The sequence below is a fragment of the Epinephelus fuscoguttatus genome, linkage group LG6 (assembly GCF_011397635.1).
Source record: "Epinephelus fuscoguttatus linkage group LG6, E.fuscoguttatus.final_Chr_v1".
Classification (NCBI taxonomy): domain Eukaryota; kingdom Metazoa; phylum Chordata; class Actinopteri; order Perciformes; family Serranidae; genus Epinephelus; species Epinephelus fuscoguttatus.
The window spans coordinates 3,561,125-3,583,990 of record NC_064757.1 but is presented as its reverse complement, the minus strand read 5'-3'; the positions used below and the strand labels follow the sequence as shown (position 1 = coordinate 3,583,990).

Here is a 22,866-nt window from a genome sequence, read left to right as displayed (position 1 = left end):
ATACTATTGGTGTGGTCTTGTTAGTGAATTACTGGTAAGCCATGTATTTCCTTGTATTGGTGAAGCAGGATATTTTAGTTTGAACAAATACAGTCAGCATGATCTTCTTATAAATGGTAAATTTGCTTTGTTTTCTGAAATCCAAATAAAATCTTTGTTAGACACAGTGTTATTTACAAATTAGACAATATGTCCAACGTATCATGTCACTCATACAAATACTTAGGAATTTGGCTTGACAGCAATTTTTAACAGCTAACTCAAAACTAAAAATCAAATTGGGCTTCTTGTACAGGATCAAAGGCTGTCTGCCTCCCTCCAACCGAAAAATCATTGTACTGTCAACCTTCATGTCTGTCCTTGATTATGAGGACATCTTGTATTGCCACGCTGCCCCATCAATTCTTCAGCAGTTAAACCCTGTGTATCACAGTGCATTATGCTTCATTACTAATGACAATTTTCGCACTCATCACTGTACTCTGTATCAAAAGGTTGGTTGGACTTTGTTACAGTCTAGAAGAAATATCCATCTCATGTTATTCATCTACAAAGCTCTACTGCTGAAACTTCCTAATTACCTCACATATCTTCTCTCATTTAAATCCAGCAACTACAGAACACAATCCAGTAACTACACTGAACAAAAATATAAATGCAACACTTTTGCTTTTGCTCCCATTTTTCATGAGCTGAACTCAAAGATCTAAAACATTTTCTATATACACAAAAGACCATTTCTCACAAAAATTCTTTGGTTATGCAAACCGATTGTTGCAGCAGCTGTCCGGGTGGCTGGTCTCAGACGATCTTGGAGGTGAACATGCTGGATGTGGAGGTGGGATGGATTATCTCGGCAAAGGAGAAGTGCTCACTAACACAGATTTAGACAGATTTGTGAACAATATTTGAGGGAAATGGTCTTTTGTGTGTATAGAAAATGTTTTAGATCTTTGAGTTCAGCTCATGAAAAATGGGAGCAAAAACAAAAGTGTTGCATTTATATTTCTGTTCAGTGTATCTAACCTTAGATATTCCATATACACGTACAAATGTTGGCAGAACTGGTTTCGGATATTATGCTCCCTTTTAATGGAATGAACTGCAATCTGCCCTTAAACTTGAGACATTCATTCATCTTGGAGATTTTAAATCTCTGTTGCCTGATGTTTACTGTGATTGTTGTAACTGTTTCTACTAATTCCTTTTATATCTTGTTGTTTTTTTGTTTGTTGTGTTGTGTTGTGTGTTGTTTTGTCTGCTGATTGTGAATGTTCCTTGTTCTCAGGTCTCTTGTAAAAGAGATCTTGATCTCAATGAGACTGCCTGATAAAATAAAGATTAAATAAAAAAAAAAATAAATAAATGAATAATAATAATAATTCTCCAACAGTCTAGACATTCAGCTTCCTGTGTTGTTGCAGCCTTTCCCTCTGCTGTAAAAACTTATTTTGGAGATGCATGAACATATGAGATGCTGACATGTCACATACGATTTGGCATGAGGGACAATTTAGGAGGTGGATTCTAAACTGCGCATACAAGAGGATTTTGTCATTCCATTTATCTTTTATGGGGACACCAGTTTTTTTTGTACCTTGTTTAAGTGTGTATACAGTCTTTTTACTTTACTGTTGATAATGGGAAAACAAAGTAAAACATTTAAAAAAAAAACAGTTTTTACAAAATGAAATGTTTAATTTTTCCTTGAACACTGTTTAAGACACATTTCATACATGCCAATTTTGATTCCAATTAAAGTCATTTTCCACTAAATGCAAAACATTACCATAAACAAAATCCTCCTCATATAGACAAGTGTTCTGAGTACAAAAAAAGAGACACTAACTTAAAAAAACAACAACAGGTATCTAGTAGGTGAATTGCAGTATAAGTCCTGGGTTGACCCATTGGTGTCACTCACAAAGTGGATCCTGTTTACTGGAATAGAACTCCTGATGTCTGGTCTACAGTGTGCTGTACACGGTACAGCTTTAGTAAAAACATCTCCAGTGTAAAATCACTACCGTTCTGCACATAGCTGGGATACCTATCCATCCTGTACTGTATATGTTCTGTTGTTAAGTCACATCACTGTACTGCAAGTCTTTACAAAACTGTAATGCTTTTGACATTTGAATGTTTGAGCGGAGCTGCTACCCTGTATACTTCTCTCTGCCCTTCCTTTGGATCCTTCTAAACACTACACAAAGGCTTTCATCTGTCTGAATAACTAACATAAAAACAGACCACAGGATTCTTGTTTCATGAATGCAGGAGAACGTAAAGGCACATACTGTCATCTCATCATGCACACACCCCTATGTTCCCTGCAGTTATTTTAAAGGAGCATTAAGTGATTTCTGAACTTTATCAAACCCTACAGGTAGTCAGTAGCATAACAACCCTGCATCCTCGTACTCATAAAGTCATACATACTCATACATATCAGGGTATTAAGAATTCCTGACAGTATGATTTTCAATACCATCAAAAATACAGATGCTCCTCTATCTATTAAACTCATTGTATGTACTGCACATGATGGGCCATCAGAAGTCAGTCTCTAGCCTCCACTGGTGGCACAGGCCAACCTGTTCTCATCCCAACTCGTTAAATATCACTACCTTGTCAGTGCCATTCAGGTCTATACAATAGGTGTCCTCCTACATTTGTTGTTGACACTGCAGGACGGCATGTCATTTTTTTAAATGCATTATGCCTTTTCTAAATATACTTCCATTTTCACAGGAAATGTACAGTTTCTAATCGTTAGATGCATACAGTTTCAAAATAATCTTACAATGTCTGTAAAACACCTCATATTTATGTTTATTTCCTTGTACAACAAAAGCACAAGGTTAGGTTTAGAAAGAAACATCATGGTTTGGATCTACATTCACATGGTAAGCGAACAGGGGAACTGCCCATTGGTCCGACAGCCCATTGGTCTGACATCCCATTGTTCCGAACATATTAAACCCATTGTTCCGAAGTCCCGTTGTTCCGAAATCATCATGATGCCCTGTGGTTAAGGTCTGGTTAGGTTTAGGCACAAAAAACACTTGGTTAGGGTTAGGAAAAGATCATGGTGTGGGTTAAAATGAAAAAGAAAGTGACAAACACATAAGCCGTGAGCCTGCTTTGCCTCAAGCCTTTCCCAGCTGACCCAGAGCCGGTTGTGGCGCACCATCAAGGCAGAAATACGCCCGCCGGGAGCCGTTCAGCACGGCGGACTGTCGGACTAATGGGATGTCGGACCAATGGGCTGTCAGACCAATGACATGGACCCAGCGAACAGCAGGCTCCTGGGTGGAAGTCTGGGGTTTTTTGGACCCATCCAATACTCGTGCTGCCCACCCCATAGGGATCTTTCAGCTCCTTATACTACTTTGTTACTGGCAGTGTTTCAAGCTGACACCATCCAGTGGCGTATCATACCACTGCGACAGGTGCTGTCTGGCCACGTCATTAACTGACGCTGCCTGTACTTGTATAGTACTGCCATGACAGGTGCTGTCTGGCAGGCCAGCAGCGTATCATACTGCCCCGAAAGGTGGCTTTTGGTGTCGGTGTCTGACACCAAAATCACTGACCAAGCAGAAGTATTTGATGAGTTGGGAATGAGAAGCTGAAATGACAGACACTGTGACTCCGAGTGATGGGAATAACATTTCCAGACTGTGGAATCTAGCCTGCAACAGTAGAGAGAGACCATATGGAAAAGCAACATATTTTCACATCTAACTCTGTGAATTGGGGATTTATTTTGACCAAACCAGATTTACTGAATGTTGGAACAGCGGACTAACTAACTAGACAACTACTAAGACTAACTGAGGCAGTTTTGGTAAGTTTTATTTTGTTTCTGTCCAGTTTGAATGAAATGTGTTTTAGGATGAATGAAATGTGTTTTAGGATGAGTTAACACTAGTCTCATTTCAGAGAAAGAGAGAAACTTGAATTCAGAAGGTTGATTTTCTGTTAAATAAGGAATATATATGTAACAATATTAACTTTCTCATCATTTAGTGAGTTTGTATTGTTCATTACTAGCATGGCTTTCAGAAGGCAGCAAACTCGGCAGGTGGGAGGCTGAAGGTGAGATGGATGTTGAGTAGCATGCTAATACTGTCATATACTGTGTACCTCAGTGAAATTTCAGGAAGGTATCAAGGTATGAAAAAAAAGGTACTGCCATAGCCTATTTGGGAAGGCTTTCATTTTATTGCCACTCGACTTGGATTAGTGCCAATATGTCATAATCACAGTGAGAGAAAATATTTAGACACAGTCCAACAGTGACACTGTGTCTTTTTTTTTTTTTTCAAAAATGTATTGATGCATGTCCAGGGAGGGTTTCCATGGGTCCATTTTGGAAGGCCTCTAGTGTATTTCTTAACTATTTACACCTTGATAATGTATACATACAATTCATGGCCAGAAGTATGTGGACATCATTACACCTATACCTAACTGCTGAAAATCTCATTCAAAAACCATGGGCACGGATCTGCTGCTTTAACAGCCTCTACTCTTCTGGTTTTAGGCTTTTCACCATGGTGAACCTGGCTGCAGGGATTTGCTCCCATTTGGCCACAAGGGTATTAGTGAGGTCCAACATTGATCTCAGGTGATCAGGTCTAACTCACAGTCGGTGTTCCAGTTCATCCCAAAGGTGTCAGATGGGGTTAAAGTCAGGGCTCTTTGCAGGTCATTTACGTTCCTTCACCCCAAATTGGGAAAATAATTTCTTTCTGGAGCTAACTGTGTGAACTGAGGCATGTAAATGGTAAAAGATAAATTAACCTGCACTTGTATAATGTCTTTCTAGTCTTCTGACCACTCAAAGCACTTTAACACTACATGTCACATGCACCTTACCTGGTAAGGTGCTACCTGCTACCCAGCTTAAACATTCATTATGCATTCACACACTGACTGGAAGCAAGCTGGGGTTCAGTATCTTGCCAAAGGATACTTTGACATGCAGACTGGAGGAGCTGGGGACTGAATCGCCAAACTTCCAGTTGATGGTTGACCTGCACTACCCTCTGAGCCACAGGGGATTCATATATCCCAAACAGAAACTACTGCAGCATTAAGAATTCCCTTTATTAGAAATCAGGCGCTTGGACCAAACACTGAAAAACAGGGGTGTCCACATACAGTACCTTCGGCCATAAACATATTCAGCTACATTTGACCAATATTGGGTCAATTGTACTCGATCAGATACAAGAAAGTCAAACTAAACTACAAACTATAAAGTAATTGTTATTGGTCATTGACACCAATGCTACCTACAACTCCACAGATCATGATGAAAGTCATACATATTACCCCTTTAAAGTTACATTTAATACTACATTCACTGGTAATGACCGGTGTCTCTCTAATTCATTTTCACCTGTGACTTGCATGTCACTTATCTGTTACCATAAAACCGTTACAGTTTGTCAGTCTGGGTTATCAGCACCTTTAGTTACCTGTAAAAGCATCCTGGTTAAGTGGTTTCATAAAGTTAGCAACAGTGCTGAGTACAGAGTGAAAGGCAAATGAGCAGTGGGACCTTCTGGAGTATAAATGTGAGTACACTGGCATCAAAGTATAATGATAAGTATATGTGGAACATTACCCTAAAGTTAGAACACAGGTTTGTCTGAAGCCACTCTGTGGGATTATAGAAAGGAAATGCAACTTGACAATGTTTTATTGATATGACAACTTAAAGTGAAAATCTGGAAAGATACACTTTTTTGCTCTCTGCCTGACAATCAGACAAAAAGATGGATATCTAGTTGGGGTTAGGGTGTGGTTAGCCTAGCCTGGTATTAAGACTGGAAGCAAAGGAAAACAGCTCACCTTGCTCCTTCCAAAGTGAAAAATATGATATGGCTATGAACACCTTCAAAATTCACTAATTAAGACATTGTTTCTTTTTTTGTTTTATCTGTACATGAACAGGAGTGGAAAAATGAGAACTTGGTGGTTTTGGGATTTGGTGATGGAACTATTTAATGGTAAACAACAATCAGTCCATCCATCCAGTGTTCTGTGCAGTGTCACTAGCGTGCGTGAGTTAGCAACAACAATCTGTGATGTTCTGGCCTCTGTACTGGCATCATCATACAAAACCTGGCTACCTCACTGTGCACTGTGCACAATCACTGCCTCTAGCTGTTTGCCAGTAAGCAGTTCCAGTTCTCACCCTACAATTATCAACTCTTATTTTTACATTTTTGTATGGATCACTGTTTCTGCAAGGAATTTAAAAAAATGAGATTATGACGTGTTAATTAGTGAGCACTCAGGTTGTTGATGGGAATATTTTTGAATTTTGGATAGAGAAAAGCTAGCTGGTCTCCCCCCTAAGTATTTATGCTTAGCTAAGCTAATTTCTCCAGCTCCGGACTTTTATCCTTTCATCTCACTCTGGGAAAGAAACTGAATGAGTGGAATTCTGAAATTGTTGAATTGTTCCTTTAAAGGTCAAGTGTGTAAGATTTAGTAGCATCTAGCAGTGAAGTTGCAGATTGCAACCCACCAAAACCTCTCCTGTGTGCCATGCTTTTAGAAGAACTACAGTGACTGACGCAAAAATGTGAATAGCACTATTTAGAGCCAGTGTTTGGTTTGTCCATTCTGGGCTACTGTAGAAACAACATGGCGGACTTCATGGAAGAAGACCTGCTACCTATGTAAATATAAACTGCTCATTGTAAGGTAAAGAAACCCAACACATTCTCATTCTGGCCTCATCACATATTGACATTTGGTCATGGACTTTCCACTTCGAGATATGACATGCAAGGTACCCTGGGTGCGTGGGTTGTTGATGTTCTGGGACACTGTGTCAACTTTAGCCTGTTACATGCATTGTCTGTTTTCAAAATACACTTCTGTTTTCACAGGAAATGTACAGTTTTCATACGGTGTCTTTCAAAACAAATGTACTCCATCGGTACAACACCACAGACTGATGTTTTTTTCTTCAGCAACAAACACACATGGTTACATTTAGCCAACACACGCACATGGTTGGGTTTAGGCAACAAAAGAACACTTTTGTTGCTGTCCCACTGTGTTTCCCCCTGACGCCGCCAGCCTCTGTTAAACAATAACAGCGACTGTATCATGTCGATGTGAAAGGGTGGCTTATTTCGTTGGTGTCTGACGTGGGAGGTCACTGACCAAGCGCCAGTATTCGACTACTTCCGAGTGAGACCAGGTTGGGAGAACACAACAGTTTTTAGTTTCAGGTGATTATACACTTATGAAAACATAGTTATGAAACATATATTCTATTTATGCCGATATATCCCACTAAATCCTACACACAGTACCTACAATACATTCTTTGAAAAAAACTCTTCTGACATCTGAAGTATTTCTGTCCACAAAAACTAATATGACACCTTAGACCTCAGCAATAAGACACCTACAATAAATACTATTCCTCTTGAAAACATAACAAAAAAGGAAAATACAGTGACCTGAACTTTTGCAGCACATTATACACAACACAAAGACATGGCTGAAATACTCAGAGCATACTTGCACAGTGACAAAGAAGGGGCAGTGTGGTTTAGACTTTGACAACGTAATACAGCAAATAGTTAGATAACAGTGTTTGACTCCTGCAGAGGTTCCAGTGATGTCCATCAATATGTCCTCATATAAAGGTATATATGATATCCTATGAATTAGGACCCCACAAATGACATTACGTCCTTAACATTAACTTACATAAAAAATGTAATATTACATTGGTTATGTTTAGGAAAAGAAACATGATGAGGACATACCTTAAAATAACTCAAAGTTGACTCAAAGCTTACACAGTCCTTGGGAGGGAAAGTCCAGTGTTTTGTAACTCACCCACCATCCCAACCTGCCTCTTAACTGGACCGGTCCAGACAGTTTCCTTCTTTACTCCTGTCAGAGCATTGGTCATGTGATCACAGCCTTCCAAAATACATGAATTATGCACGAGTTACTGCTCACATTACATGGGATATGTACGAATTTTGGTGCATTACTTTTCATTGGAATATGCACCAGCAGTTCATGAGAACAGCCTGTGCCCATCCGCACATTCAGTTCTGGGGTCATGTTTCATTGTATGATCTTTCTGCATTTTTTCATTCACACACCACAGCAGATTAAATAAAATGAAATTAGCCTACTTAGTAATTGAATGCATAAAACCCTAAAGATACATGATGGAAGAGTACTGCCTTTCACTTAAGAATGCTCCTTTGACATGGGACAAGAATTATTCTAAATATATAAAGCATCTTAAATTACCAGTGATCAAGGAAATTTTGTGCAAATTCAAAATTTTTGATTCAGCAAAGGAAAAGATGAGGTTTAAATTGAAAATACATTCCTTCTTCAACTAATATTGCAACTGCTGCTTCCAATTTTTAAGACTGATAAAAAAGAGATTTACTCTAGAAGGAGAGGGGAAAAAAAGCAGAAATCAGGCATTAAAAACCATTATGGCAAAAGAGTCATGCAGGATTAGCAATACCAAGGGACCTCTAACAAGATAAAGTCAGGATTTGAAACTAGTGCCTGTTTCTAAAAAAAATCTCACTATAAGACAGACATCCCCTTGCAAATGCAATGTAATGCTACTATAAGGAGTATGTAGATGATGAAAGGGTACCCCTGATAATATTATGCAATTTATACCCATGCAAATTAAACTCCCTCTACACATGCCTCTTTCTACCATCATGCAAAACAGAATCTGCAGTGGAATCTGCAGAGGAAGGTTTTGAATATTTTGCTTTGCTAAACCATAAATGATGAATTACTTGCTCTTGCTCTTATGTGAGCGTATGGAGGGTGTCAATGTGAATACATTCCTTAATATCCACAGGTGTGGGTGCTTTTCTTTAGTACATGTGGTCCTCACATGACTTTAGTCCCATGGGTATCAAGCTTGAGATTGTCCTCAAGACTTTTCCTCCTGAGGCCATCCAGGTACACCCTCTACAACAGGACAGGCTGAGTAATAAGGAAGCAGTGTCAGCCTCTGGTCTTAACTTGTCCATCTGTGAGACTTTAACGTCAGTAGTTTTCCCAAGTGGAGGATCAGCCGTAGATTTATCCTCCATCACTTCCTCGAAAGACAGGAGGGCTCTTCAGTGTGACACTGCAGAGCATCTGTTCTCTCTGCCCTTTACATAGGCCTACATCCACTAGATGTGAGGTTGTGACGCAGGGCTGCAGGCCTTAGATCAGCCTCTCCTCTGGGGGTACTTTAAGGACGCTACCCATCTCTAGCCTGGCACCAGCTACCTCCTGTGAGCTGGGGCTGTATGTGCCCTCTGACTGACGCTTCTTCCGTGCTGTCATGATGAGGCAAAACACGACCACGATGGCCAGTAACACACACAGTGTAGTCAGGGGAATGGTCACCACCAGCCAGGGGACTCGCTCCTTATATTCCTCTTTCTGCATAAGGACAGGACATTGTGTCATGAATAGGTAGCCATACCTTCTTTAGTACCATTTTCAATAGGGCATAGCTCTAACTAGTAGGTTTATCAGTGGTTAATAAATCATCATGAAGCCAGAAGAAAGCAATCAATTAACTAAACTCCATAATTGCCTTAAAGACATAAAAACTTGGATGAGCACCAATTTCCTGATGTTAAATTCAGACAAAACTGAAGTTATTGTTCTTGGCCCCAAACAACTCAGAGACTCTTTATCTGATGACATAGTTTCTCTAGATGGCATTGCTCTGGCCCCTGCCACTACCGTAAGAAACCTCGGAGTAATATTTGATGAAGATTTGTCTTTTAATTCTCATTTAAAGCAAACCTCACGGACTGCATTTTTTCATCTGCGTAATATTGCGAAAATTAGGCCTATCCTGACCCGAAAAGATGCAGAAAAATTGGTCCACGCTTTTGTTACCTCAAGGCTGGATTACTGTAACTCTCTATTATCAGGTAGCTCTAGTAAGTCCTTAAAAACTCTCCAGCTAATTCAGAATGCAGCAGCACGTGTACTAACAGGAACTAATAAACGCGATCATATCTCTCCTGTTTTAGCTTCTCTGCACTGGCTCCCTGTAAAATCCAGAATTGAATTTAAAATCCTACTGTTAACTTATAAAGCTCTAAATGGTCAAGCTCCGTCATATCTTAGAGAGCTCATAGTGCCTTATTATCCCACCAGAACACTGCGCTCTGAGAACGCAGGGTTACTCGTGGTCCCTAAAGTCTCCAAAAGTAGATCAGGAGCCAGAGCCTTTAGCTATCAGGCTCCTCTCCTGTGGAATCATCTTCCTGTTACGGTCCGGGAGGCAGACACCGTCTCCACATTTAAGACTAGACTTAAGACTTTCCTCTTTGATAAAGCTTATAGTTAGGGCTGGCTCAGGCTTGCCCTGTACCAGCCCCTAGTTAGGCTGACTTAGGCCTAGTCTGCCGGAGGACCCCTCTATAATACACCGGGCCCCTTCTCTCCTTCTCTCTCTCTCTCTCTCTCTCTCTCTCTCTCGTATCCTATTACTGCATCTAGCTAACTCGGCCATTCTGGATGTCACTAACTCAGCTTCTTCTCCGGAGCCTTTGTGCTCCACTGTCTCTCAGATTAACTCATATCACAGCGGTGCCTGGACAGCGTGACGTGTGTGGTTGTGCTGCTGCCGTGGTCCCGCCAGATGCCTCCTGCTGCTGCTGCCATCATTAGTCATTAGTCATACTTCTTCTGTTATTATACACATATGATTATTGTCACACATGTATACTGCCAGGTATTAATACATACTTTCAACATATTGTACCGCAGTAACCAGAACTATAACTATAATATTATTACTTTCATTAATGTTGTTGTAAGCTACTGTCATTACCTGCATCTCTCTCTCTCTCTCTCTCTCTCTGGCTTGGACTCTGGCGTGTAGGCCATATGTTTGACACCCCTGTTTAAAACCATACTGTCATGTGCTGTTTCTCTGTGTTTTTCCAATTTCTTGATCACGGCTTCTGTGGCAGCTCAAGGCTTCTTAAATTTCAGCCATGAGTATTAAATCCATCAGTCAGATGCAGGTTCTCATTTAGCTCGTGTGCTGTGAAAAGGAATTAACTCAAAGCCAGTGTCTGTCACTCACATTTCTCTCACACAGTGTGCCACTGAATCCCGGCACACACACACACTGGAAATGGTTGAGTCTGTCCAGACAGGTGGCACCGTTGCGACAAGGGCTGGACTCACACTCGTCTATTTCTGTCTCACACCTGAAACACATCAGAAGGGTTTTAACACAACACTGGCTGACAGAGTAGCGGCTCTCCTGACCTTCACACTTGGATGTGGTCCAGACACACTTTCCCCTGAGCAGCAGGTGTGTGGTGAGGAATGTTGAGTGTGCTGGTCTCACCTGGCACCTGTGTATCCCGGCTTGCAGGTGCAGTTGCCTCCAGAGTCACCTCCAATACAAACCCCTCCATTAAGACACTCCGTGTTTTCATCACACGCCACAGGAGGGAAACGCCACCTATTGGACACACACACACACACATATACACATTACACTCTTGTATATAATATTGTACTTACACACATGGACGCATTATGAGACAATGGGTCTCTGGGCACAGACATGCAGAGGGCCCTACTATGTCTACTACACAAGAAAAAGAGGAACAAACTTTGTGGTGGAATTGCCTCTTTTTTTCCGTTTTGCATCTCTTAGTTGGATTGTGTTTTAAAGGTAATTTTGTGGCTTTTTTGGTTGTTTTATGTCTCTTTGAGGTTGTTTTGTATCTGTGGTAATTTTGTGTCTTGCTGTCATTTTTATTTTTTTATTTATTTAATCCATTTTTAACCAGGTCAGTCCCATTGAGATCAGTGATCTCTTTTTCAAGGGAGACCTGGCCAAGACTGCAGCATAAAAATTACAACACAACAATGAACAGCAAGGACATAAAAAACACAAACATAAAACATAAAAGATACTCACTAAGATATAAATGAATACATTTAAATTAAATACATTTAAATTTAATTTAAATTAAATTTAAATACCTACAGGCATCGACAAATACCAACCGATTCATTCCCCATTGTACTTATGAGACCTTTAAAACCAGACATAGGGACCAAAACCTTCAGTTTCAATACATCTTGTAGGCCGTTCCAAGTGAGGGGAGCAGAGACCTTAAAAGATTTCTTTCCCAATTCAGTCCATGAACGTGGGACAGACAATAAAACCAAATCTTGCAATCTCGGACTATAACTACAGTCAGAACTCTGAGCAATCAAAGTGCAAATGTATGATGGTAGTTTACCCAGAATGGCTTTATAAATAAACAAATACCAGTCACTGAGCCTACGCATAGTCAAAGATGGCCACCCAGCCCTGGAGTAAAGCAAATTGTGATTTGTGATATTGGGCTTTATAAATAAAATTGCTTGATTGATTGATCTAAATAGGCCTCACAGACAATACTAGACAACACTGTCCACATGAGCCACTGAAAGGTGGCAGGGGCATTATACATGCCAAAGGCCATCACAGTATGCTGAAGAAAATTGTCAGGTGTGACAAATGCAGAGATATCAGAGGCCATTCCTACCCTGTCAATGCAGTCCTCAACACGTGGAAGAGGGAATGAGTCAGGCTTAGTTACACTGTTGACCTTTCGATAGTCTGTACAGAACCTAGGAGTCAAATCAACTTTCGGAACCAATAAACATGGCGAACTCCAAGAACTGTTACAACACCACTGGCCAACAAGTATTCAACCTCCTTTTTTATCAACTCACATTTGACAGGATTTACACGGTAGGGATGCTGCTTGATAGGAGCGCTATCACTACATCAATGTCATGCTGCAGTACATTTGTGCGAGTGGGTACATCTGAAAACAAAGCAAGATGACCACGTATCAGCTGAAGAACATCCTCCTTTTGAGAAGATAAGACAGATGAGTCTCTAGATTTTCCAACACTTGTGAGTTCTGGAGCCGAGCACCCAGGGCAGCCGTGTTTTCCTTGGCTAAACCATCATCACCAGGGCAAGTGGAAACAACTGAAACTCCAGCGACACAACTCAATTCCTTTGATGGACTTTGTCCCTCTTGAAACCGGACAGCATAAGACTTCAGCATATTAACATGACAAACACGAGACTTACGCTTCCTTTCTGGAGTACCAGTGACATAATCTGTGTCACTCAGTCTCTTCTCAACCACATAAGGCTCAGCAAACCTGGCATGTAACACTGACCCAGGCATGGGCAGAAGAGCCAACACTAAGTCCCCAGGCTGAAAAAAACACTGCACTGTATTTTTATCAAAGTGCTGTTTCATTTTAGACTGAGAGTTTTCCATAGCATATTTGGCTATGTTGCATGCATGATGGAGACGCTCTCGAAATGAACTCACATAGTCTAGCACATTGACATGAGATGGGGAATCTGCCATTAGCTGTTCCCGCAACAGTTTCAATGGCCCTCTGACGGTGTGGCCAAACACCAACTTGGCAGGGCTAAACCCCAATGACTCTTGCACAGTTTCACGGACTGCAAACAACAGAAAGGGAATGCCATCATCCCACCCTGGACCATGTTCAAGACAGAACGTGCGTAACATACACTTGAGGGTCTGGTGGAACCTCTCGAGAGTTCCTTGGCTCTCAGGATGATAAGCACTAGAAACCTGATGCTTCACAGCCAGAATCTCTAGCACCTGGTTGAAAACTTTGGACATAAAGTTACTCCCTTGATCTGTTTGAATAATTTTCGGCAAGCCAAAAGTAGTGCAATATTTCAAAAGCTCGCTGAGGCCTTAGCCTTAAGAGAGCGCAGAGGTATTGCCTCCAGGTAGCGAGTGGTGGCACACATGATGGTCAAAAGGTACTGATGACCAGATTTTGACTTTGGTAGGGACCCAACACAATCTACAATAAGCCTCTCAAATGGCTCTCCTATTATAGGAATGGGCTGTAGGGGCACTGGAGGAATCACCTTGTTAGGTTTGCCTGCTAACTGACATACAGTACAGGCCAAAAGTTTGGACACACCTTCTCATTCAATGCGTTTTCTTTATTTTCATGACTATTTACATTGTAGATTCTCACTGAAGGCATCAAAACTATGAATGAACACATGTGGAGTTATGTACTTAACAAAAAAAGGTGAAATAACTGAAAACATGTTTTATATTCTAGTTTCTTCAAAATAGCCACCCTTTGCTCTGATTACTGCTTTGCACACTCTTGGCATTCTCTCCATGAGCTTCAAGAGGTAGTCACCTGAAATGGTTTCCACTTCACAGGTGTGCCTTATCAGGGTTAATTAGTGGAATTTCTTGCTTTATCAATGGGGTTGGGACCATCAGTTGTGTTGTGCAGAAGTCAGGTTAATACACAGCCGACAGCCCTATTGGACAACTGTTAAAATTCATATTATGGCAAGAACCAATCAGCTAACTAAAGAAAAACGAGTGGCCATCATTACTTTAAGAAATGAAGGTCAGTCAGTCCGGAAAATTGCAAAAACTTTAAATGTGTCCCCAAGTGGAGTCGCAAAAACCATCAAGCGCTACAACAAAGCAGTGGTTTCCTAGCAGCTATTTGACCATGAAGGCCTGATTCGCGCAGTCTCCTCTTAACAGTTGTTCTAGAGATGGGTCTGCTGCTAGAACTCTGTGTGGCATTCATCTGGTCTCTGATCTGAGCTGCTGTACTGTACATGGCAGGCGCGACAATACTCTGCAACAGCAGCCTTTAGACCAGGCCAAAAGAAGTGCTTTAAAGAAGCAACAGTCAGCATTTTTGCCTATATATATCATTATGAAAATAATGTGGGTTGCACAGGGTAGTATACACAGTAAAATCAGACTGTCAGCGTTTACATAGGTCACTTAATGGCTTTGCAATCTTTGCAATAAGCTTCTGCCACCGGGGACGAATTTTCGCGGAAAAAAAATCTGCTTTACGGCAGGAAATGCGTCAAACTGGTCGGTCAGCCAATCAGGGACTGGAGCTGGTCCTTATGAGGAACTGGCCGGGGCATGAGATAGTTGAGTCAGGAGCACAATGGCAGACGGACAAAGTTTGGAGATAAGTGAAAAACGGCCTCCCAAAAGAAAACGAGCTAATCTGTCTGAGGAGGCGAGGATGCACAAAAAGGAGAGTGATAAAAGAAGAGGAAAAACAAGAGTAAACCTCAGTCAGGCGTTTCAACACTGGTGTCCAGCTAGCTTCCTTTCTAATGGATCAGTAACTCACATGGCTAAATGTTAGCTAGCTGAGAGAGGACTATAATGTACTGGCTGCTAGTTAACTCCTAGCTGGCCAGGGTAGTGAGTGTTGGTCGGCTAACATCCTCGTTGCCATTCTATGGCAGCCCTCGGACAGTGTAATGTATAGTGAGCTGGTGACTGTTGAAAAATAACTCTGCTGCGCGTTGGGGTTCCATTCCCCTGCTGGGAGTTATTTTTCAACAGTCACCGGCTCACTATATATTATCCCTTACGTGTTACGTGATATAATTTACTGTGAGTCATTTGTACTGGTACTGTGCATTCTGGTATAATTATTTGCATTACTATTTGTTTTTTTCTTAAGATAAATCTGATAATTGTTGCTCGGTCTCTTTACTCATTTATTTAGTATAGTGTCCACACACTTTCTCATTCTACATATCCATAGAGGTATACTGGTGGCTTTACAGCCTACATTTTATTGATTATCTCTGATCCCCACGGTCAATTTGGTCTTTGCGACAGTGCGAGCAACACTGCTGACGCTAGGTGGCGCCAAGCTAAAAAAAACCCGAATCCTATCTGTTGCCTCTTTAATATATGATTGTAAGTTTTGGTAACCCCTAAATGACCAGACATAGCATTATCATGAGCTAAGTTAAGTATCTGCAAATGGTAAACAGAAGGCACAACGACTTGGTAAGTAGTGCTCCAGTTAGACCTTAGGAAGCAGTCCACTTACGCATAAGCACATCACCTTCCATATAGAAACCAACACGAACAGACAGCAACTCATTCTTTGGTTTAACAGCTGCAAAAGACTTGGCTAGAAGGATCAGCCCTCTGTGACCTTGCTAGCTCTAAACTACGTAGCTGTAGTGGAGTTTCAGCTGAAACACCAGGGTTAGACAATGTCAAATCAACAACTTTGAAGGCAGGGGATAAGTCATCCTGGTCATCTTCACAGTCAGACTTGACTGCATCAACAGCAACCAGCTCTGGTTCAGCTGTATCAGGAGGATCAGCCAAAAATGTTTCAGAGAGGTTGACAACATCAGCTTCTCAAGACTGTGCATGAGTCACAACACAAGCAGGGTAAATAAGAGGTTGCAGTGTTCTGTCACCAGGGTCAGGCTGTTCAGAAAGAACAGGGTTTTCTGTCACAATCAGTGGAGGGAACACCTTTCTGCCTGCAAGGTCATTACCTAAAATGAGGCTAACCCCCTCAACTGGAGTGCAGGGACGCAAACCCACTGACACAATCCCTGTGATCAAACCACACTTTAAATACACAGAATGCAGGGGTGCCCCGGACATTTCACAACCCAGTATCAACGCATCACCACCGAGGAAAGTCTCTTCACACAAAGGTAACAAAGCAGTATGGACTTGGATGCACCAGTATCCCACAAAATACGAATCGGCACATCAGGATTGATGGCTTTGATGCTACAAAGCCATCAATGATAAATGGTTCAAAGCTGGAAGGTTCTGAACCATGTGAACAGCATTGTGGTGGCTTCTTGCAATAGAAACAAATCCTATCTGAAACTCCATTCTTAGAGCTTGAAATTTTCTTGGCAGAAGCATAGGGAGTGGAACTACCATTGGAAACCTTACTGGGAAAACAAGATCTCTGTGCAACTGTATGAGTCTTAACCTCAGGTTGAAACATACTCATCAGCCAATACAGCAGCGTCCTCTACAGTTTTTGCTCTCTGCTCACTTAAATAAGTGGAAACCACCTCTGGAACACAATTTTTGAGCTCTTCCAGAAGAATCAACTGCCGCAACTGCTCTTTTGTCTCCACTCTTTCAGAGGCGCACCAACGGTCAAACAAAATTTCTTTTTTCCCTGGCAATTTCCACATAGGTTTGCTTTTCACCTTTAAAGTAGCTATGAAAATGTTACCTATAAGCTTCTGGCACAAGTTCATAGGCCCGCAAATAGCAGCTTTAACAGTATCATAGTCTGTACTTTTATCAAAAGTCAATGAAGAGTACACTGGTTGCCACTCATTCAAAATGTGAAAAAATGTGAAAAATATTTCTCAACAGCTTTTACATTGAAAGGAGGGACCATTTTTATATTTTTACCCACATCAAATTTGGAACTGTTAGAGGCAGCAGAATTATCAGTAGCTTTACTCTCTATTTGAGCTTTTAACTCCATCTCCTTGAGCTCTCGCTCGTGTGCAAGTTTAAGTTTTTCGCGTTCCATGCTGCCTGAGCTGCTGCCTTTCCTTTGCCTCAATCTCTAATTCTAGCTTCCTCAACTGCAGCTTTAACTCAAGCTCCCTCACCCTTAGGATTTTGTCCTTAGTAGCTTCATGCTCACACTGTTGCAACTCTTCCTGTTCTCCCTCAGAGAATGCAAAATCTTGCTGATTGGGCAACTCAAGTTTTTCAGAAAAAACACCCTGCTCAATCAGACCATCAATAATTTTTGTACACAATTCTGCTTTTTTTAAATTGCCTTGAACATCAATATCATAGTGTTCTGCTACAGAACGAAGATCTTTTTTTGTGCAACGAAAGAGTTGCTGAGCGTCAGGGTCCTTAACAAACCTGTCCAGCTCAAATGCCATGATGGCACACACAAAAATGGATACTACTAGTGCTATTCAATGAGCAACAAGATAGTAGCACACAGACATTTAATTCTGGCATGCTAACCATGAAATGGCATCTCCTATCTCTTTGAATGCCACCAAAAATGTCTCCACTGAGACTCTAGCCTGACAAAGGGGCTCCCAAAAGCTGTACAAAGAGTGACTATAAGCCACAAATGAATTACAGCCACCACACAAACATTAAAAAAAAAAAAAAAACTGTCACACACTAAGTACAGCCAGTACTAAATACCCTCCACAGTACCACACAACATGCAGACTGCAAAAGCAGAACTACACAACAAACAACTCACACTATCAAAAGTGACTACAAGCCACAATGGCTGCTAAATTAGTAGCCACACACAAAAGGTACAAGGGCTAATCAACAAAAACTGCTTTTTTTTGTTTTTGTTTTTTGAATGCTCAACACTATCCAAGTGCAGAACACTGCAAGTGTGTGTTCCACCAATCAGTGCTCTTCAGCAAATATCCCCGCCCCTCAATAATTCTGGGTAATCTGAAAAGTCCTACCCCCCTACTAGATATTTTTTGGTTCTGTGGTTGAGTCTGGGGTTGAGGGAAAGTTCAAAATCTGAGGTTTTTCAAAATCCTGGGTAATTGATAAAAGTTCCTGTGGTGGAAAGGGGGCTTATGTGGTTGTTTTGTGTCTCTTTGAGGGCATTTTGCATCTCTTTGTGATTGTGATTGTATTGGCATTCATCAAGTGGCCACAGACAAGACTTGTGTTTGTTGAATGTGTAACTAGACAATTGTCTGTTGACACATTTGCCATATAATCTTCATAAGAACATACTATGTCCATTTTTTGTTGACAACTAGCTCCACTGTCTTCAAGTGGCAAAAAGTTAATAAATCAATGCACATTTAAGACTGAGTAAAACCAGGTGTAGTCACTGTGGTGGAAGGTCACACAACCAAAAGCTACAAAGCCTAAAATGTGCTGTAGAGAGTCAATAGAAGTCTGTACTTACTGGCAGCGTTTGCCAATGTAGCCAGGAGGACATGAACATGTGTGAACTCCCACTGTGTCCACACAGGTTCCTCCATTCACACAGCTGAACTCCAGGCAGTTATCCACTTCATCCTGACAGTCTTTACCTGTGTACCCAGGCTTACAGTCACACTGGTAGTCTGCCAGAAGGTCTTTACATGTACCATAGACACATGGACCTGAAGAACACTCATTTATCTCCATCTCACACAGTTTCCCCTCCCATCCTGCACTGCAGCTGCAGTTAAACTCATTAAACTGGTCCTGACATATACCCTGATTGAGGCAGGGCTGGGAATCACAAATTGGTGCACCTTGGCATCCTATGATTGGCTCGTGCCCACCTAGTCTGGAGAAGCGGCTCATCTGAGGGGCATCTGGAACATTTACAAGTGGCAGGTAGACTCCACCTACTCTCACCTCCCCTATGCATCCAGTGTATTTCTCAGCCAGCCATATTTTGGTGTCACTGAGGAAGTTGAGGTTGCCGCCAACGCTGAAGCTGCCACCAACTCTCTGTCCATCTACAGTGAGGCGCCAGCGGGACGTTAACTGTGTGGGATCGACCATGGTAAGCTGAATGTGATGCCACCCTCCGTCTGCAATGGCCCTGTCACTCGTGAAGGCCAGCAGCTCTGCACTCATCCCGCTGTCCATTTTGACCAGCAGGGAGGAGTTGAGCAGACCCAGGCAGAAGACCTCGGCTTTGCTTTCAGCACGCAACAAGATCCCATTCTCATCCCGTGTCCGTAAATCCATGGTGATGTTGGTTACAGGGCTCAGAAAGGAGCTGTTGGCAACATACTGTAGAGCATTGTCCTGAAAAATGGCCTCAGTTAAACCTGTGGAAAAAGAAGATAATGCGAGCAGTTTTGAAAAGTTACTAGTATTTTTTTTTTGGACTTGTCAAAGGCCTTTGACACAGTCAATCACAATATACTTATTACAAAATTACATAAATATGGTTTTCAAGGTGTTGCTTTGAAATGGCTGCTTAATTATTTAAAGGACAGAGAAAATTATGTATCATTTAACAGGCATTCTTCACATAGAGCGAAGATACTTTGTGGTGTTCCCCAAGGCTCTATCCTTGGACCTCTCTTGTTTTGCAACTTTTTTTTTTTTTTTTTTTTTACCTCTTTTATTTGCTGATGACACATGCCTGGTTGCATCACATAAAAATGTTGATACTCTGTTTCGAGAAGCTAATGAGGAATTATCATCTATGTCAAATTGGTTTTGTATGAACAAACTCTCTCTTAAAGGACAACTTCAGTATTTTTCAACCTGGGCTCTATTTCCCTATGTGTATGTGTGCGTATGATTCATGGGTACCACTCGTTCTAAAATTGGTTCAGTATTGAGCCGCGAAACGAGCTAAAACGGTAATGGGGGCAAATGCGTCCCGTATAAAAGTGCTTTTTTTGGCCACTGACCAGTTCAGTAGTAGCGGCCCTGGGGCAGTGGTGACTGTGAATGAGTGGAGTCAGCTGTCAGTCAGTGTTGGAGCAGAGAGGCGGAGGGCGTCCCCGCTTGGTATTGTAAATGAGTATGTGTGTGTGAAGTGTGTGTTTTTTTCGCCACTGACCGGTTCAGATCGCCAGTGCTATCTCTGTAAATAGCATGCTAACTTAGCCTTTCCGTTACCTCTGGGCTGTGTGATGTCATGAGCTTTGCTCCACTGTGTCTGTAGCTCTCTCTGCTCGTGGGACAGCCATTTTCTTGAGGAAGAGGTGTTTCGGGATTGGATGTCTTCTCTTCTTCAGCTGGCAGTAGTCATCTTGGGAGAAGTGAGCACGGCAGACCCCATGGTCTGCAAGGCGCAGTGTCCGGAGAAGAGTGTTAGCATCCATTTGTAGTACAACTAGCCACAACTTCAGCATCTCGCTGTCCGACAAAGGCAGCCTATGAAAGCTGTAACTTACGGGGTGTTGCGCGACATCCTGTTCTTGCGTTTGGGAAAAAGGCCCGTTTATTTAAGCACTCCAAAAACTTCGGTAACACTCCAGGGGGTAGCACGTAAAAGACTCCGTCCTCTGACTCATTTACATTACCAAGCGGGGACGCCATCCGCCTCTCTGCTCCAACACTGACTGACAGCTGACTCCACTCATTCACAGTCACCACTGCCCCAGGGCCGCTACAATATGCTATCTACAGAGGTAACACTGGCGATCTGAACCGGTCAGTGGCGAAAAAAAGCACTTTTATACGGGACGCATTTGCCCCCATTACTGTTTTAGCTTGTTTCGCGGCTCAATACTGAACCAATTTTAGAATGAGTGGTACCCATGAAACATACGCACACATACACATGGGGAAATAGAGCCCAGGTTGAAAAATACCAAAGTTGTCCTTTAATTTAAATAAATCTAATTTTGTGCTCTTTTGCACTAAAAACAAAAAATATTCAAAAGAAAATGCCAAAATTATCTTAGACAACAAGGAAATAACTCAGGTTCCTCATATTAAATTCCTAGGAGTCATTGTTGATGAGAGGTTAACATGGAAACTCCATATAGATGCAAAAAGACTATGAAATCAATTGCTATCTTGAGCAGAGTTCGTTCACTGACCAATCATTCTTGTCATTTAACCTTGTACTACAGTCTAATCAATCAATCAATCAATCAATTTTATTTATACAGCCCAATATCACAAATCACAATTTGCCTCACAGGGCTTTACAGCATACGACATCCCTCTGTCCTTATGACCCTCGCAGCGGATAAGGAAAAATTCCCCAAAAAACCCCCTTTAACGGGGAAAAAAAAACGGTAGGAACCTCAGGAAGAGCAACTGAGGAGGGATCCCTCTTCCAGGACAGACAGACGTGCAATAGATGTCGTAAATCTTCTAATCTAATCTTTCCTTATATGATGTATTGTTATTCTGTTTGGGGTGCTACATGCTCTACCTATCTTAATAAGATTCTATTAGTCCAAAAAAGATTTCTGAGAATGATTTGTCTTGTTAATAGATGTTACCCTTCAGCTTCTTCATTCAGAAGATACAAACTTTTATCTATGTGTGATGTAAACAAATACCAGATTTGTGTATTTATGTATAAATTCATACATTTAACTCATGACTTACCAAGTGTTTTTCAAAATGTTGTCATTTTTTCTTCTGATATTCACTCATACTCCACTAGACAGTCCAAAGACATTCATACTTTAGTCAAGGACAAAAAATGTAAGCGTAATATTCATAATACACACACATCTGGATCGCTACACCCAATGGAGCAGGAACAAACGCCATTAATATAAGCACGGGCTGGCTTTGAAATTCTACTGCAGTAACCAGACGTGCAGGACTCGAGTTAGACTCGAGTTCCAAATATGATGATTTGAGACTTGTTTGACTAACATATGTGGTGTAGTAGAGGGTATATCCAGGTGTGCGGGGTATATCCACATCTTTTCCTTGCCATTTACAGTATACCCACCTATAAGCCAAAAAGCCATTGAAATATCTAGGACAGTATATCCACTTCCTCCTTGGTAACCTACACATCTAAATAGTAGTACACCGACCTCATCAACTACCACTACACCATTGACTAACATTGACAAAAGACTCTGCTTGACTTTGACTTGATATTCATGATCTGAGACTTGACTTAGACTTGAGACAGATGACTTCAAAGGACTTGATTTTTGTTTTGTTTAGTTTTGTTTTAATATAAGCATTTTTCTAGACACTGAGAAGCTATTTTTTTGTTTTTTTAACATAACTGGATAATTTCTAGTGCACTGCATGCAAACTTAGCAACCTAATAGGATGCAGCAGACCAACAGAGGCCAATACACAAGTAGCTATCATGGAGAGGGCTCATCAAAAAATAATAAAATTTGGATTCAAGTATTACGTTGTCGATAATGGTAGTAAGAAGAAAACAGTAGTATGCAGTCTGCAGTTCAAAAATCAGTGACACAACCACCACAACATCCAACTTCATCATCACTACAAAAGCTAGAAAGAAAGATGTCTTTTCAGC

At 41.3% G+C, this 22,866-nt stretch overlaps 1 protein-coding gene across 1 annotated transcript in view; it reads right to left on the bottom strand.

Annotated features, from left to right (window-relative positions):
* Nucleotides 1–1,525: 1,525 nt before the first annotated feature.
* The window catches only part of LOC125890228 (protein crumbs homolog 1-like), a 113,257-nt gene continuing 91,916 nt past the window's right edge, over nt 1,526–22,866 (bottom strand). The window contains exons 10-13 of the mRNA XM_049578758.1: nt 18,844–19,705; nt 11,408–11,524; nt 11,138–11,264; nt 1,526–9,468 (exon numbers count right to left, since the gene is read on the bottom strand). Coding sequence (XP_049434715.1) covers nt 9,247–9,468; nt 11,138–11,264; nt 11,408–11,524; nt 18,844–19,705 — 1,328 coding nt within the window. The 3' untranslated portion in view covers nt 1,526–9,246. The remainder of the gene's footprint in view (nt 9,469–11,137; nt 11,265–11,407; nt 11,525–18,843; nt 19,706–22,866) is intronic.